The sequence below is a fragment of the Drosophila subobscura genome, chromosome J, assembly GCF_008121235.1.
Source record: "Drosophila subobscura isolate 14011-0131.10 chromosome J, UCBerk_Dsub_1.0, whole genome shotgun sequence".
NCBI classification, from domain to species: Eukaryota; Metazoa; Arthropoda; class Insecta; order Diptera; family Drosophilidae; genus Drosophila; species Drosophila subobscura.
The window spans coordinates 12142151-12157742 of NC_048532.1; the positions used below are offsets into that span (position 1 = coordinate 12142151).

A 15592-nucleotide genomic window follows, 5' to 3' on the forward strand; every position below is an offset into this window, starting at 1 on the left:
GTTCTGCGCAGGTCGTTGGCATTTGGAAAGCCACCGAGTGGGAGAGAGGGAGAGCGCAAGAGAGGACAAAAGCCACCGAGTGGGTAGGGAGAGAGAGACATGGAGAGGGAGAGGAAGAGGGGGAGCAGGTGATGTGAAGGCCTCAAGCTGACCAAAGTGCAGTGAACTCTGGCAGAGCCCGGGCCTGAGAGTGCGGCTCTCCCACTCCCACTCACACTCCTCTGGGCTTTGGGTTCTCGGCCTCCCCCGCTATGATTTTGGTCTCTCCTCTGCTGACTGCCTGCCTGCCTGCGTCGCTGCCTCTGTTAATGGCGCGCATTAATGTCATTTCAATCATTTTTTTATGCTCTCGATGGGCAGGGTATTCCAGCTTTTAAGGGATTTTATTTTTTTAATTGCAAAAATCCTTTAACGTCGTTTAGTAAAGCCAAATTTGATTGAATCTGCTTAGCTGTCCATATTCTAGATATTTTTTTAGGGTATTTCAAGCTTCGTTCAGCAAAAAAGCGTTTCCTTCCTGCCATTCTCGTTTCTTGCCTTTTTTTTGGCTGCCTGCTCCACTGTCATATAAATGCTTCTTGGCGGCGCTTTTAATGAATCACCCACCAAACAAAAAAAAAAAATCCCCCCAAATGATCAACAATAACATAAGCTCACGTGCTGCCTGCCTCCAGCCCCCTCCCCTCCACACAGCCTCAGCCTCGCTGACTGTCTTTATATGGGCGTTCGCAGCGCCTGCGTTCCGAATTTGATTTCATTTCGCACTGAGAGATCTCTATCGCCATCTCTCTCCAACGCTACCGCTTTGATAAGTGGGCGCCTCCACTGACAGCATTCTGCTTTAAATGCTCCACAGAGAGAGAGGCAAGGGGGAGGCAAGGGGCTGACTGCAGCTGCAGTTTCTCAGCTGGATTATGCAACAGTTTTGAACAATTTATGACAAAAGTCATTGCAAATTATTTTCAATATTGAGTCATAGTCTCATACATATTCTGAATAACATTCTGTTGTTTTTATTCCAGTTCAGAGGCAGGAAATGGGCGTGTCAAATGGGCTCTAGATTAGAGGCTGTAATGGAAATGTGTATTGTATGTGCCGCATGCCACATCGCGGTTCAGAGTTCTAGGTGCCAGGAATACAGTAATTTCGTACAGTTGCCTGCAACACAGATTGATCTCAATCGGAGTTTTTATCTATACAAGCAAATTACACAGATTTATTCAATTAAGACAGAATTTTCGGTTCGGTAACGATATTTGGGGGTATATTTGAGTATTGCACCTAATGGGGGTGTTGGGTAATCACAACTGCTGCAGCCTCCAACTCCCAAAATGATAGCCAAAATTGTGGCTCAAGAACTTACTTCGATAAGTGTGCAACTGTGGGCTGAGCGAGCTGCAACTAGATCATAATAATTGCATAATTTTCCAAAAAATATCAAGAATATTTCGCAACATAATCTGTAAATCCAAATTCAAAATGTTTAGCCACATGCTGGGCGAGACGCGCGGCTATCAAAATTTGTGTGTGTGTGCTGACAGCCGCGTCGCGTCGTATGGCAATAATTTATTTGATTAATTTATAAATTGCATTTGCTATGCCCCGATCCAACGGCGACAAGAGCAACAGGAAAATTGCACAGCAAATCTGTGGCGAGTGTTCTAAGTGTCTGTCCGCGTATGTGAGTGGTATGTGTGTGTGTGAGTGTGCAGCTCATGCAAAGTGAGGTCGCTGCCGTTCAATAACCTCGAGTGTTTGTGGCGTGGCTGGGGAGAGGAGTGGTAGTGCCAGCGGCGAAAGGGGGCGGCTACGCAATTTGCAATTGCAGCGAAGTCAACGAGCATGGCAACAACACAAATGCTCAGCACACACAGCACACACTCTCTTGCATGCATAGAGAGGCACTAGGCACTAGGCACTAATCGGCCGAGTCCGTTCGTGTCTGTTTTGGGTGGATCGTTGCTCGTTGTCGCTCGCTAGGTTTGGTCGTTGCGTGGTAATTGCTTTCATGGGGATTTCTAGTGGACAGTGGGGGGGACGCGTAGCGTAGAGTGCTCGGGGGGACGATTAAGGTGAGGTGTAGGATTCGATGCGTAATGCCAGAATTCCAATGACTTACACAGACAGGCTTAGGCTATGGCTTTGAGGTGGAAGCCAATTGAATAAGAGAATGAATCATACCTGAAAGAGACAAAGAAAGAGAGAGAATATTAGCATAAATTATATTTGATAAGTGGAATAAGAATATTTTAAAGGAAAAGGTGGAGAATTTATTGTAGCAAATTATGGAAAGAAGTGCGAGTAAAAGTTTCAAACAAAAACCTTGTTAAAGAACTCTTAGAACTCTCTAACTCAGAAAACCCTTATCAAGCGAGGCATTTCAACTTCAAAAGATGTCAATCCCTAACCCCAATTAAACGAAACCAACTCAAACCCAAGCAAAACAAAGCACAAACCCAACTTCCTCGAAATGTCAAAGCCCACTCCACCACCAGCCCACCCTGGCAAAAGGAAATGCACTCCATTCCAGCTCCAATTAACAGTGTGCCAGGGCAATCTTATCTGAACCATCTTGGAGTATTTCAGCCACCATTTTCAACCACTCAATCATGGGCTGCCAAGCGAACCCCAAGCCAGCAGTCAGCAGGCAGAACCCACCTAACACTTATCAGCCTCATCAGAAGTGAGGAGCAATGCGGCAATAGGGAACGGGAATGGGCAACTGCCACGGGAACCCTCTCAACAGGCTGCTGCTCCACTTCACCTGTGCCCTGGCTATGCCTTCCCTGGTCGCCCCTTCCAACGTTTTCCTGCCTCAATCCATTCCATTCCTTTGGCAATTAAACTGAATCAAAACAACAACTTCATGCGGTGTTAGGCAGAGCGTCGTTATCGCATTTCACAATTTTAGAACACACACACACACAGACGTAGAGAGGGGCATCAAAACGCAGCGGGCAGCGGCGTCAGCAGAGCCAAAGCAGAGGCAAAAGCAAAGCGAGTAACTAACCTAACCTAACCTACGCTAACCCAATTCGAGGCAGAGCCAGAGCCCCCCAACGTGGCTCTTGGGGGTTCAATAAACCCAAACCGCAAGGCGCGCAGCAAAGCAGGAAAGAAACAGAGCTGTGAAGGGGCGGGAGCGGGTTAGGGGCTTAGGGTATGCCTCTTGCTTAACCCAATCCATGCGCATATTACACGAACCATTCTAAAATATAGATTAGCTGTAAATCTTCAAGCCTAATCAGCAGACAAGCACAAAATATACATTCTACAGTGAACGCATGCTAAGGCGAACCACATACCAGGGTACCAAATGCTTCGCTTGAAGCTGCCACAGCTTAGCCACCCAAGAGAGCGTGCACTGTGGCATGCAAACGATATTTCTAGATTCTATAATGACATGCATGAGGCGGCTCTCCTGTGGTCAAACCAACACATGCAGACCTGTGTGTGTGTGTGTGTGCTTCGACGGACTGCCTCAACTAGAACTTGCTTGACTTCGTCGTCGTCGCATCGGATCTCGGTCTTCGGATGGCTGCTCTGCCTCCGCCTCTACCTCTCGCGCTCTCTGCTGCTTCTTTCTTTCGTTCTTGTTGCTGTTCTTGTTATTGTCATCGTCGTGTCGTCGTCGTCGTCGTCGTCGTAGTCGGAGTCGTTTCGTTTCAATTTAGTTCTCTGTGAACTGAGCAGAGAAAGACCGAAAGAGAGAGGCGGACAGAGAGAGAGAGAGAGAGAGAGAGAAGTTGCAGGCGCCCACCCGAAGTTCATTGCACTTGGTATAGCGGCATATTTTGCATGCATCTCGCTCGCTCTCTCACTCTTGTTTCTAGTGACTGACTTGCCTGGCCTGACTCTACTCCTCGCATTCTTATCTCTCGCTCTCCCTCTTCCACTTTTTTGTTGGGCTGACGATGACCCACAAGAGGAGGGCCGAAAAGTCTCCTTTTGCATTTTGTGCTGTCGAAATAATTGCATTAATGACACACGCACACAGGCACACCGAGAGGGACATGCACTGAAAGAATTATTATGCCTGTCACTTAAGATTTTGTAGGTTCTGTTAATTAAAAGCAATTAAAAATAGTCTTTGCCTCTCTAGAGAATTCCTGAACGGTTTTGCTGCTTCTTTTTTTTCCCTGTTCTGACAGCTCTGACGGAAACACGAAATTTTCAGTCATTTGAAAAACGTTTTGTTGCCGGACTCGCACTCGCACTCGCACTCGAAGTTCGTATTATTAGAATCAAATTTTCATGTTGGAAAAATAAGTAAAACAAATGAAAATTTTGTTCAGACGGAATATATTTTTGGGGTGTCGCGTCTAGAAAATGGGTTAGGCGACAATTAAGTGTTGGAATGGGCACTGTCTGAGGGACTGGGAATTTATGCAATGTATTATATGGCTAAAAGACAATTCTAAGATGAGTTCTTTGAGGTTTCTATACTGCAAATACCTATAGAGAAGTGCTACCAGTAGAACCCTCTCCTGGCGATTCAATCGAATCAAATTTACCTCAGTCTTGGAGTGGAGTTTTTCCAGTACTGTTTGCACCTCCAATTCGTATTTTCAATGAATTAATTGCTCTCAAGTTGAATGACTTGTTGCATCTGTCACCTACTTGATTTTTCAATTTGTTGTCGAAAAATACAAATTTTGTGCGGACTTAATGCCTATGGATTGGTGTCGGTGGCGCGCATTCAAATATCAAACGTAAGTTCCAGGGCAGGCGGCAGGCTGCTGCATGCTGCTTGCCTCAGTCTCCGACTCGATCTCAGACAAAACAAAATCAATTGCAAATTTGAATTGTAAAGAGAGGGACTGCAGCAACAATATCTCAATGCCTGAACAGAATTGGTTTCGGTGCGACGACGGCAGCGGCCCATTAAATGCAATTCCATCTACTTGACTGTCGTCGTTGCCGTCGAGTCACGTTTCGGCCCCCAGATAGACATAGAGACATCGACATCGCCATCGACTTCGACTTGGACAACTCTGTTTGAGGTGATTGTACGGTCTAACAAGGTACTGGCTGCAGTTTTCTGAAGGCTGAACGAACCCCAAGCGAACCAGTTTCGCACAGCCAGCAGACAGACAGCAGGCACCAATTGGGGGGAAAAACTGCAGCTCAAAAATCTATTTCAAATTGTTGTACATTCGATTTTTCAGAGTCAACATAAATTACATGAGGCTTAATCTTATTTTTTGTGGCTCAGGTCTCCACTTAGTTTGACATTTTCGTTGGTTGTTTTTGTTGTTGCTGTTCTGTCAGCGGCTCTGTTTTGTGTTGCATGTTTGAGGTTATGACAACAGCAGGCAGTCAAGTCAGCCAGCCTCTCTGACTGACATGGGGCGACACGATTCGACACAACAGCGGCACGACACCATTAAATGCGGCAAGGTGTTGTTCGATCCAAGGGTCGCTCTCGTCTCGTCTCGTCTTCGTCTCTCCTTCAGTCCTCCTCATATTAAAAACAACAAAAAAACACAACACAAAAAATGTCAAATGTCGCTGGCACCTTTTTGATGATGACATAATCAACAATTAAGGACACAGAAATGGGCTGCAGCAGAGTGCTGTGATATAACGAGGCTCCCAAAACTCGAAATCTGAGTCCAATTATATTTTCCCATTCTGAATGCCCATTGTGCCCCCATTCGCTTAACATTAATTACATCATATTACTCATACGCTCTGTGTCCGCGTCTATCCCGGCTCCTGCAACCCTTTCGAAAATTCCCACCATGTGCAAACGAAACTGTCTCATGAACCATTTGGAGAGTCGAAAAAGGCGTCCAAAATCCTAGGAAAAAATATTGTATTGGATTGGATTACTCATACGCAGCGTTGGCCAGCAGCCTGTCCCACATTAATGGCTATAAAAATAGTGGCCAGGCAGAAGGGAGTGCAGTGGCAGTGGCACTACAAGTAGCGGCGGCGGGGTGGAGCAGGGCGGAGGACACACACTCATAGAATTTGTGACGGAAATGAGTTAGTGCCATTTGGCATGCCCCCAAACCGTATTTCAGTGCATTTCAGGGGGTTAGGGGGGGGCGCTGCACCACAAGGGGCGGCGGCTATGCAACACACGCATGCAATGGAAAGCGCGTGCATTGCCTATCAAGAAACGGTAGAGGAGGGGGGCACAGGGGCAGAGGCACTGCCACTGCAGACCCGTTGTTAGTGCTTTTTTTTTGGTTTTGGGCCTGCAGCATTGCCGGGTTGCATAATTATCATGCAACATGCGGCAGTCCAATGAAATGGAGTGTCTGAGATTTGTGGCCAAAACAAAACGTTGTTTAACGCCTGAGAGGGTATCCAGAGGGGAGGACCCGGGAGAGAGAGAGAGCGAGCGGAGCGGCTTAGTCACGCACTTTACGCACAAAACTTGCATTTGGGGTTCGACTGAAGAGTTCTCTCCCCCCAGTTGCATGGAGAAATGCGGCCTGCCTGGGGCTGCCATATGCTAATGGAAAAGTCGAGTGGCTAACAACCTGTTGGAGAACAATCACAGGAAAGAGCGCAGAGTAGAAGCCAAGTCAAAGTTTCTGCACTAAAAATGCGAATCTGAAAGGTTTCTTGGCCGGAAAAGGGTTCCCATGGCAACGCATAACACTCCATCCATCCAGCTCCCCACCCATTTGTGAACTGTTGAGGCAACCCTCCTTTGGGGCAGTGTCGTCGGCTGCCTGGCAACAAACAACGGAACGTGCGTGGCATGACCATTGCCATCAAAACCTGGCCAAAACAGGGACCGAAGCAGCTGCATGGGCCAACTGCTACTGGAGCTACTGGAACGGTGGGCAGGGGCAGGGGCAGGGGCAGCAGGGGGAGGCACGTTTGTGCGGTCTTTGACCGCAGCGAGTAACCGTTAGGTAGCCAGAAGGATTACGTAGACGGGCCGCAACGTGCCGCTGATTGTCCGAGGTTAGTTCTCAGAGCAGAGCAAAAGCGAAGAGAGAAGGTGAGTGGCAAGCAGCAGCAAGAGGCAGCCAGGCAACGAAATCAGTTAAAGTTAAACGCCTCGCGGCCACTTGCAAGGTTTTTTGTAGTTGTTTTATTTTTTTCGGCTACCAAAAACCTCATTCCCCATTCGCCTCGCGTGCCTCACAATGTTGCATTGTTAGTGCTTGGCGTTGGTTCGGTTAGGATTGGGCTTGGGCTTGGGTTTTGGGTTTCGTATTGGGTTGGGGGCACTCTGGGGCATACTACTTCGTGCTGCTTATCGCGCCTCAAATGCTCAGGCTCCATAAATCAATTAGTTGTGGGTATGCACGGGGCAGGAGCAGGGGCAGGGGGTGGCTTGTTTTAGGGATAATTGAGGGTTACTTGAGGTGGCTACACTTCCAAGAAAATTGTTTTGTATGGGAACGAATTGAAAATCACAACAAAATGCAACAAAATATATTGGAAAATGCAGCGCTTCGATCGATTTATAAATAAATAAAATAAGAAAGCTTTTTTCTAACTCATTTCTCAGTCTACACATTTAAAAGTTCTTTAATTTGTTAATAAAATAAACAAATTTAAACCCAAATGAGCGCAGATGTCATGGGCAAAGACCAACCCAAAAATTCCACTCAATCAATTTGTAATATCTCTGGGCTGCCGCCTCTCGTAAAAGGTTCAATTGAACAACTTAATTGTATTTTAGTTGTGGGCCCTGCCCTGCCCTTCACTGTCGTGAGGCATTCCCACGCCCTGCCACAGATGCCAGTCGAAAAGTTCTGGCCGTGGCATGGGCACGGGCACCCCCCACAAATCACATAAATAATTCGCTCTTAATTATTGGCCCCAGTCTTGGGGCAGCAGCAGCATAAAACTGTCAACGCAAAATGTCAGGCAGTTGGCTTGTTTTTATTTCTGTTTTGTGACTTATGACATAAGACAATTACAGCCAAGGTGCAGCAGTAGCAGCAGCAGCAGAAACAGAAGTGGCTGGCAGCACATTGAACCCTGTAGCTGCTGCTGCTGCTGCTGCCACTGCTGCTGATGTTTGCCACAAACAATTGCCACTGGCAACAACGGCAACAGACAACAGGCCAACAGTCCAACACAGCACAACATTCAGGCAATCTGCAGCTCTTGCAACATGTGGATGATCGCAGTTCGTGTCCAGGCTTTGGGTTTTTCCTCTCTTTTTTTTGCTTTGCTTTGCTTTTCTTTCTGCTTTTTCCCGCCATTGCAAAAGTGCATTCAACTCGGGAGAGCGGCGCTGACGCTGACGTCAGTCAACCAACGTTTGGCTTGGCAAAGAAAGCAGAGTCAATGCACTTTGTTGCAACATTGCCACACTCTATGCAAGTCCCGCACACACCCCTTCCCCTCTCTTTCTCTCTCTCTGTCTCTCTGTCGCTGTGCAAGTTGCGGTACTTTCATTGCTCAAACAGCAACAACAAAAACTCGTTGCGTTTTGTTGCAAGTTCGTTGACGTTCGCTCGAATGTGTGTGTGTGTGTGTGTGTGTGCTGCAGAGTGTTCTAGAATTTTTTGCCTCGCCAACGACCCCCACCAACTAGGGGGGAAAATTTCCAGCTAGATTGCAGCAGAGAAAGAGAAAGCAACAGCTTGTGCAACATGTTGAGAGCCGAGCGAGCGAAACGACAACAAAATGCTGAAACAAAGAAGCCAAATACTACAACAAAAATGGCATTATGCAATAAATAAATAAAGTTTTCCAACATTGTGCAAAAAACAAAAGAACTTTTACTATGCCAACCCTTTTTTGTTGATTTTTCCTAACTATTATTAACATTTCTTAGACTTTAATTTCTCTGATGTTTTATTTATGTAAATATTTGATTATTTTCAATTAGCAATAAAACTAAAATGCAAACTCCTCATTTTGCAGGCCTAAACAAACAGATTACAGCTGGGGGAAAGTGCCACAAAATGGAAGCAGGAAGGGAAGTAGTTTCCACCCACTCGAAGCGGAGCACCCAGCACCCCCTACCCTGCCGCAACACACTCTCCTAGAAGGGGTAAGTAACCTCGAATGAAAGCAAAGTCGTAGCGCCAGCACGTGGCCCCGGACGACCCCGGGCGAATGACTCTTAACTGGGTCAGCAAAAGTGGCTGGCTCTCCCACCCCCGCCCCAGCTCACCATTCTCTGGGGGTTGTTTCAGGTGAGGGGGTGGCACACACATACATATGTACTTGCACACACACACACGGCTGCCATACATTTACACATTTTACTATCGCTCGTAAAAACACAAAAAAATGCAAATAAAAACTGCAGCATTTGCTCGTAGTACGAGGCTGCCACAGCTCTCTGCTGCTGCTGCAGCTGCACAGTTGCACGTTCTCTTTGTGGCAGGCGGCAGGCTAGGCTAGGCAGTTGCAGGCTGTTGAGTTTGGAGGTTGTTGCAGAGAGATAAGCCCCCAAGTGTGGCCTGGGTGGGCGTGTTTTGCTGGCCATTAATTTGCCCGCCATTTGATTCTCTTTTTTTTCTGTGTGCAACACTAATTACGTGCCACACTAATAAACGAATCTGCTATGTGGCCTTGGTCAAGTCAGGCAAGGAGTGTGGGCATGAAGAGGGCCACTTGGTTTAATGGCAAAACAATAGTTTCCATGTAACGAAATGTTAATTGTTCAACTTTTTTTATGGCAGCATTAATTATGTTGCCCTCATTGATTTATGCGCATTTACATTTTTAATTCTTTTTTATTTATTCTACATGAGTTCTACATGAATGGATTTCCCTGCCCCAACCGCTCAACCCGCACATAGCCACTTGCAAAAGCTCGCTGCTACAAGCGGAGCAACCTCAAATTTTTCATTGCATACTTTTTGCTGTCTTCGTATATTGCCTGCCAATAGATGGCGCTTTGGTGTTGCTGTTTTCGCTACTCTAAAGCGCTAGAGGGCGCCACAGTGCTGGCACTTGGGTGTCAGATTAAGAATGGGGCTTGGGTGGGCTTTGTGAGATCTCTTTGCTAGGCTTCTATATATAGCAGCTAGACAGCGCCGTTATCTAGGCGCCATGGCTCTCACTCTCCCGTAACCCAAATACGCTAGAACGCTGGGGTTGTTGACCCAAATAGCAAAGTGCAATGAACTGCTTGATGGTCAGAGGCAGGGACACTGGGCCGAGGGTGGGCAGCAGGGAGACCACGCCACATGACGTGCTAGAGCTAGAGCAGGAGACAGAAAGAGCGAGAGGAATGGCAAGGAAGAGTTTCTCATAAATACAAAACTTAGCACAGTTTTGTGCTTAAATTAGGACAACATTTATGAAATGTTTAAGCAAACATTTCAACTATTAACAATTAAAGCATTAAACATTAGTTTGGGTAGTCAAAAATTAAACCAAATAGTACCCAAAATTATGTTATTTATAGCCTACAATTAAACGGTTTGTTTCTTCCACAAAAATATCTTCAAAAACTCTCCCAAAAAACAAAAATTATCAAGCATTTCCCGTAGTTTCGTTTTTGTTTCATTCCCCCTGCTCAATAAACAAGAGTAGTCGGAAATGCATTTTCTAGAATTTTCTTTCCCCCTCTGTGCAGCCCAAATATACGTTTTCCGTTTCCCCCTCCTGCACGCTATCGAAGTGCTGCTGCTCGTGCTCATCCACCTTCATCTCCGCCCCCTGCTTAGGCTTTTCCTTCTTGTGCTCACTGACACATTCACACACCACGCCACACCACCCGCCCTGCCCAGCCCTGCTCTATGCTAGAGGGAAATGGTGTCCCGCATCGTCCCTCTCACGCCTAGACAATTTCATGCTACGCTGCGTCACTGCTGGCTGAGGCAGAGGCAGAGCTCAGTGGCAAAGCAACTGCAGTCAGTCGTTCAAGTGCATTTCAGAGCATTAACCTCTGTGTCGCTCTCCCTCTCTCTCTCTCTTTGTGTCTCTATGGCTCTCTCTCTCTGTGTGCTTGGGTCCTAGCCTAACATTTATGTGTCTCTCTCTCTCTATCTATTTGTGCTCGTTTTTCCTTTGATTTTCCAATTTGAAGTGCAAGCTAGTGGAAAACATCGAAAGGAAAATGACTGAATAAAGTGAAAGAGAGAATTGAGGTCTCTCCTCTACTTGGGGGCGGAATGGGCAGGGAGGGAGATTACATTTCACTGATAATTTCATCTTCGAATTGAATTTCCCTGTTCTTCCTGCTTTTGCTTGTTGTTTTTTCTACCTCAAACATCCATTATCAGTGCCCGTCCCCTCGTCTTGTGGTTGCATTGATTGTGTGGCAGGCACTTTCAAAATTGATGCAGGTTAGGTCTGAAGCAAACAGAGATTACAGAGGGTCTCCCCTCTATTACGGATAGATCAACGAAAGTATACGATTTCCTCTCCATCGAAAACTACTCTCCTCTTTCACATTAGCCCCATCTCGCTCTGGCCAACGTTTCATGTTTTGATTGCATTGAATCAAAAAAGCAGAGCAACAGCAAGAGCCACCGCGACGCAGCGAAGAGAGCGAGAGCGAGCCAATGCAGAGAGAGAGAGAGACAACTCACAACTTATGCTCTTTGCTGCTGCTGCTGCTGCTGCTGCTGCTTTCTTGCGGTGCTATGCTGCGTGCGTATGTACGCTGCCTCTCTGCCGCCTTTTGCTTTGACATTGAACGAGTTCATTCACATTTGCTGCACGCACACACGAGCACGGGAAACTACACGAAGCATAAACAACAACTGCCGAAGCAGAGCCAGCGCGTGAGAGAGAGAGACAGAGAGGAAGAAGAAAAAAGCAGCGACAGCAAAAGAACGCAGCAATTTATGCATGTGTGTGCACGGTCGTGGGAGAGAGGGGGAGACGCACCACAAGTAAAGGAATAAATAAAAATATGTTAAATAATGTGAAAAGAATAACAAACAAGTTAGATAATAATCAGGGAACGAAGGAGGGGTGTGGAAAGAGACACACAGCACAGAGAAAGCCGAGCACAAAGAGAAATGAGCAATTGGGAATCAACAACATTCTATTTGACTATTCCTCTGTGTCCACTGCTTCGTCTACTCGTTCCTCTATCTCTCTCTCCCTTGCGCTCTAGCCACACAAAATGTTACCTGCCTATAATTTGTTGTTGTTCTTTAGGAAATTTTGGAATTGGGTCATTAAGGCAGGAATGTGTTAAGACCTCGATTAGGGGTGTCCCCACAGGCAACAAAATAGTAGTAGAGCGATTAAGGACAGCAAAAGGGACAACAGGCGCAGATGAACTACAATTGTCAGACAGAAAAAAGGGAATGTGAGGTGTAGTTAACGGACAAAGGACCCAAACACTTGTATGAGTTTTCCAAAACTTGAAGAAAGAGACAGCCGAGCATCATTGCCACACCATAATTTAAAGACTTTAGTTTTTCAGGCTCAATAGCATTTAAATATTGTTCATTGTTCAACGTTTTCCGCCATAATTAATCAACCTGAAGAGCCCTCCAGCCGTTCTAAAACAATAAAACACGATTTCCACGCACAAACAAGTTCCAATTACGAATAGAAGCGGGTTTTCGGCCAACAAAGTGTCAAAATGAGTCAGCAACGGGATGAAGTCATTCATCAGCATAAAAAACACACACACATAATGTAAAACGGAGAACATACGACGAAGTATCTCCAAAAAATTGAGGTCAATAGACAAAGCGAAGGTTGGCTGGGGGATCAGGTAGTAGGTAGTCAGAATATTTCGTTTCCAAAAATGGCCTGGGCGGAAATATTCGAAGTTCGAACCGAAACCAGCCACAATCCAATGCGGCGTATGAGCAATCTCCACCAGAAACTAGCTTCCTACTGCGAGACGTTGGAAAGAGAGAGGGTAGAGTCGATCGACAACCTTGAACTTCAGAAAAGCAGGAGGGAAATACAAGTTAGAGGCCTATTCTATTTAGTTATACAAACGTTTGGCTAATACACTCGAATTCCCGAAATTATCTTCCAAGAAACCCGCCACAAAAGCCACAAGAAAAACTGGTCAAAAATGTCAATGAACTTCTTCTCCTTTCGATTTGGATTCGAATTCGGGTTTTGGGTTTAGTTCTGTGGGCAAAAGTCTGAAATTTCAGACGCGCAGACGGTCCACCAAACAGGAGACCAGAACAGAACAGAGAGAGAGGGAGAATGGCTGTTAACCTAATTCAAGGGCGTCATTGAGACATTAATACTGGACTCCCGCCCGGAGCGAAGTGGCTGCGAATATAAGGGAATAGGGCAAACTACTTTGCCAAGGTTAAGGCAAAAAGAGCCAGACCGGGGGATGTGCTCGTGACACGATCCGCACTCCGCATGCCATTTCGGCAAAGGGAAAGCGTCGTCTGCTGTAGCTATCGGAGTGCCTCCTCTATCGTGCGCTGGTCACGCGGTCATCTCTGGTTGAGGCTACAATCAGCAGCGGCTGCGGCGGGAGCGAGACGGATCACCAGTGGACTCTGGCCAGATCCGACTCCTGCCTGCTATCCCTTTCTCCTGGCTACACTGCTCTGCTCTGGGCGAATGAACTTGCCGGCATTTTCAATGTCACAGACGACAAAGGGCTCTCTCTCACAGCAACAGCAGCAGCAGCAGAAGAAGAGCGAAACAGCAGCAGCAGCAGCAGAAGAAGAGCGAAACAGCAGCAGCGCAGCTCAAGCTGAGATGAAGCTGAAGCAGCGGAGGGCAGAGCCAAGATCTAGTAATAAAGGGTGAGAAATGGGATCTTCTGCGGGGTCAACCAAACCGCGGACCTCACCTTATCGAAGCATATACCCTGGATAAGGAGTAGCAGGAAGTAGCAGCAGGAGCAGGAGCAGAGACGGTTTTCGTTCTGGTTTGGTGGTTGCTTTTTGGTTTTTTCTTCCGTCTCCTTGTTTTTGGTTGTTGTTTTTTTTTTGTTCAGGACTGTTTTGTAGTCCTCTGCTCCGCCTTCCCCCTCTTCCCGCTTGCATTGTTGTTGCTTATTTGATTTATTTTATTGCGACGCAATTTTATGCAAGGACAATTCGCAGACAGCGACACAGTGAGCGAGGGATAGGGAGAGGGAGAGACGTCAGCGGCAGGTTTGAAGGGCAAAGGCAGGAGCAGGAGCCTGTTGCTGCGCGGGCTGGTGAGGCGGGAGGAACGCGGAAAAGTGGCCGAGAGTGAAGCGAGGGCAAAATCAACCCTACTTTACCCACTCTGCACACACAAAGCGAACCCTTGCTGTTCCTGGAGGTCAAACGAGTTCAATGTCAGGGCTCAGAGTCGCTTGTTGGTTTGTGGTGGTGGTGGTGCAGTGCAGTGCACGTGGCCCGCACACTTTATCCCCCCTCTCGTCTGGCTACAGCCCGCCCCCTCAACAGTCTGTCTGTCGATTGTGAATAACTTACCTTGCAACCCTCGCAGGAATGCACGCCGTAATGGAAACCGGAGGCCTTGTCTCCGCAAACACGACACAGCACCGTGGTACCGTCAAATTCTGCAAAGAAAAAACATACAAGAGAATGTCAAGATTAATCAGATTGCGGATAAATTATTGAGGGGTGAAAAATCAAAGGGAATTCGAGGCTGGAAACTAATTGGAATTGTTTCCTTAGGGCAAAAGAAAAGATAAAAGATCGGCAGAATATTCTAAAAAAAAATGTATGCTAATGGAATAACCAATGAATTTTAATTAAACAAATGGTTCCGCCTAAATTCCCATTTAAGATCCCCTTAAACATTGAATAAATCAACCAAAATGTGACAGATCTATCGTTTGGCATTGAAATTTGAACCCGCATTTCTCAAGATCAAAACAATCAACAACTTTCATTATCACTTCCCCATTCCCATTCACCATTCACCATTACCGCCAAAAAGAAAGCAAACAACAACAAGCAAACAACGTAATACTTTCTTTATGCTACAGATGCCAGAGGCAGACAGTCGTAACGAGAGGCGACGAAGAAAGCAGCAAAACGAAATGGGGGAAAGACCTCCTCAACACGCAAAACTTGTTGAACGCTGAACTTGAGCCCGTTCTTGGTCTGCTGGGGAGAAATGTTATGTAACTTTCACCGGCGTGATAGAGGTAGAGAGAGAGATAAACAAGAAAACCTGTCAGGCAAGAAGAAAGTAAACAAAGGCAGAACGAGAATCCCCAGAGAAAAAAAGAGAGAGAGAGCGAAAGAGAGCATGTCGAAAACAAGTTTTGGTCGCCTCTCTCAGAGAAAGACTTTCTTTCAAACATGGTTTTGTTTTGGTTTAAGCCTCGAAGAAAGTCTTTCTCTCTCGCTCTTTAAAGCTTTTTGAAACAATCAAAGAGAGGAAGAGCGAGACAGAAACGTAGATAGAGGATGGAGATAACAGACATGCCACACGCTTTGTAAACAATTGTAAATGGCAAACAATGCTCATGATCTTCACGCTGCCATGGCCATCCCCATCATCATCAACATCAACATCAACATCATGATCATGATCATCATGATCATCTTGAATCTGTATCTCTGTCTTTTTGTTGTTGCTATTTCTGCGCCAGACCCCGCGCACACCAGCAACAGCCACTGCAACTGCATCTGTCTCTGTGTCTGTGTCTCTGCAAGTTCACTGACATTTCGCACTGCAGATCGTTGCACTTTTGCATTGAACAACATCAAGCAAAGGAGGGAGGGGTAGGAGCAGGGGATCGTGTGCACGCCAC

The 15592-nt window shown here is 46.4% G+C and overlaps 1 protein-coding gene across 4 annotated transcripts in view; it reads right to left on the minus strand.

Moving 5' to 3' along the window:
• LOC117893157 (ecdysone-induced protein 75B, isoforms C/D) overlaps positions 1-15592 on the minus strand; it is a 99433-nt gene that overhangs the window by 26430 nt on the left and 57411 nt on the right. For all 4 annotated transcript variants that reach the window (XM_034799619.1, XM_034799622.1, XM_034799623.1 and 1 more), the window contains one exon: positions 14298-14386. In XM_034799619.1, coding sequence (XP_034655510.1) covers positions 14298-14386 — 89 coding nt within the window. The remainder of the gene's footprint in view (positions 1-14297; positions 14387-15592) is intronic.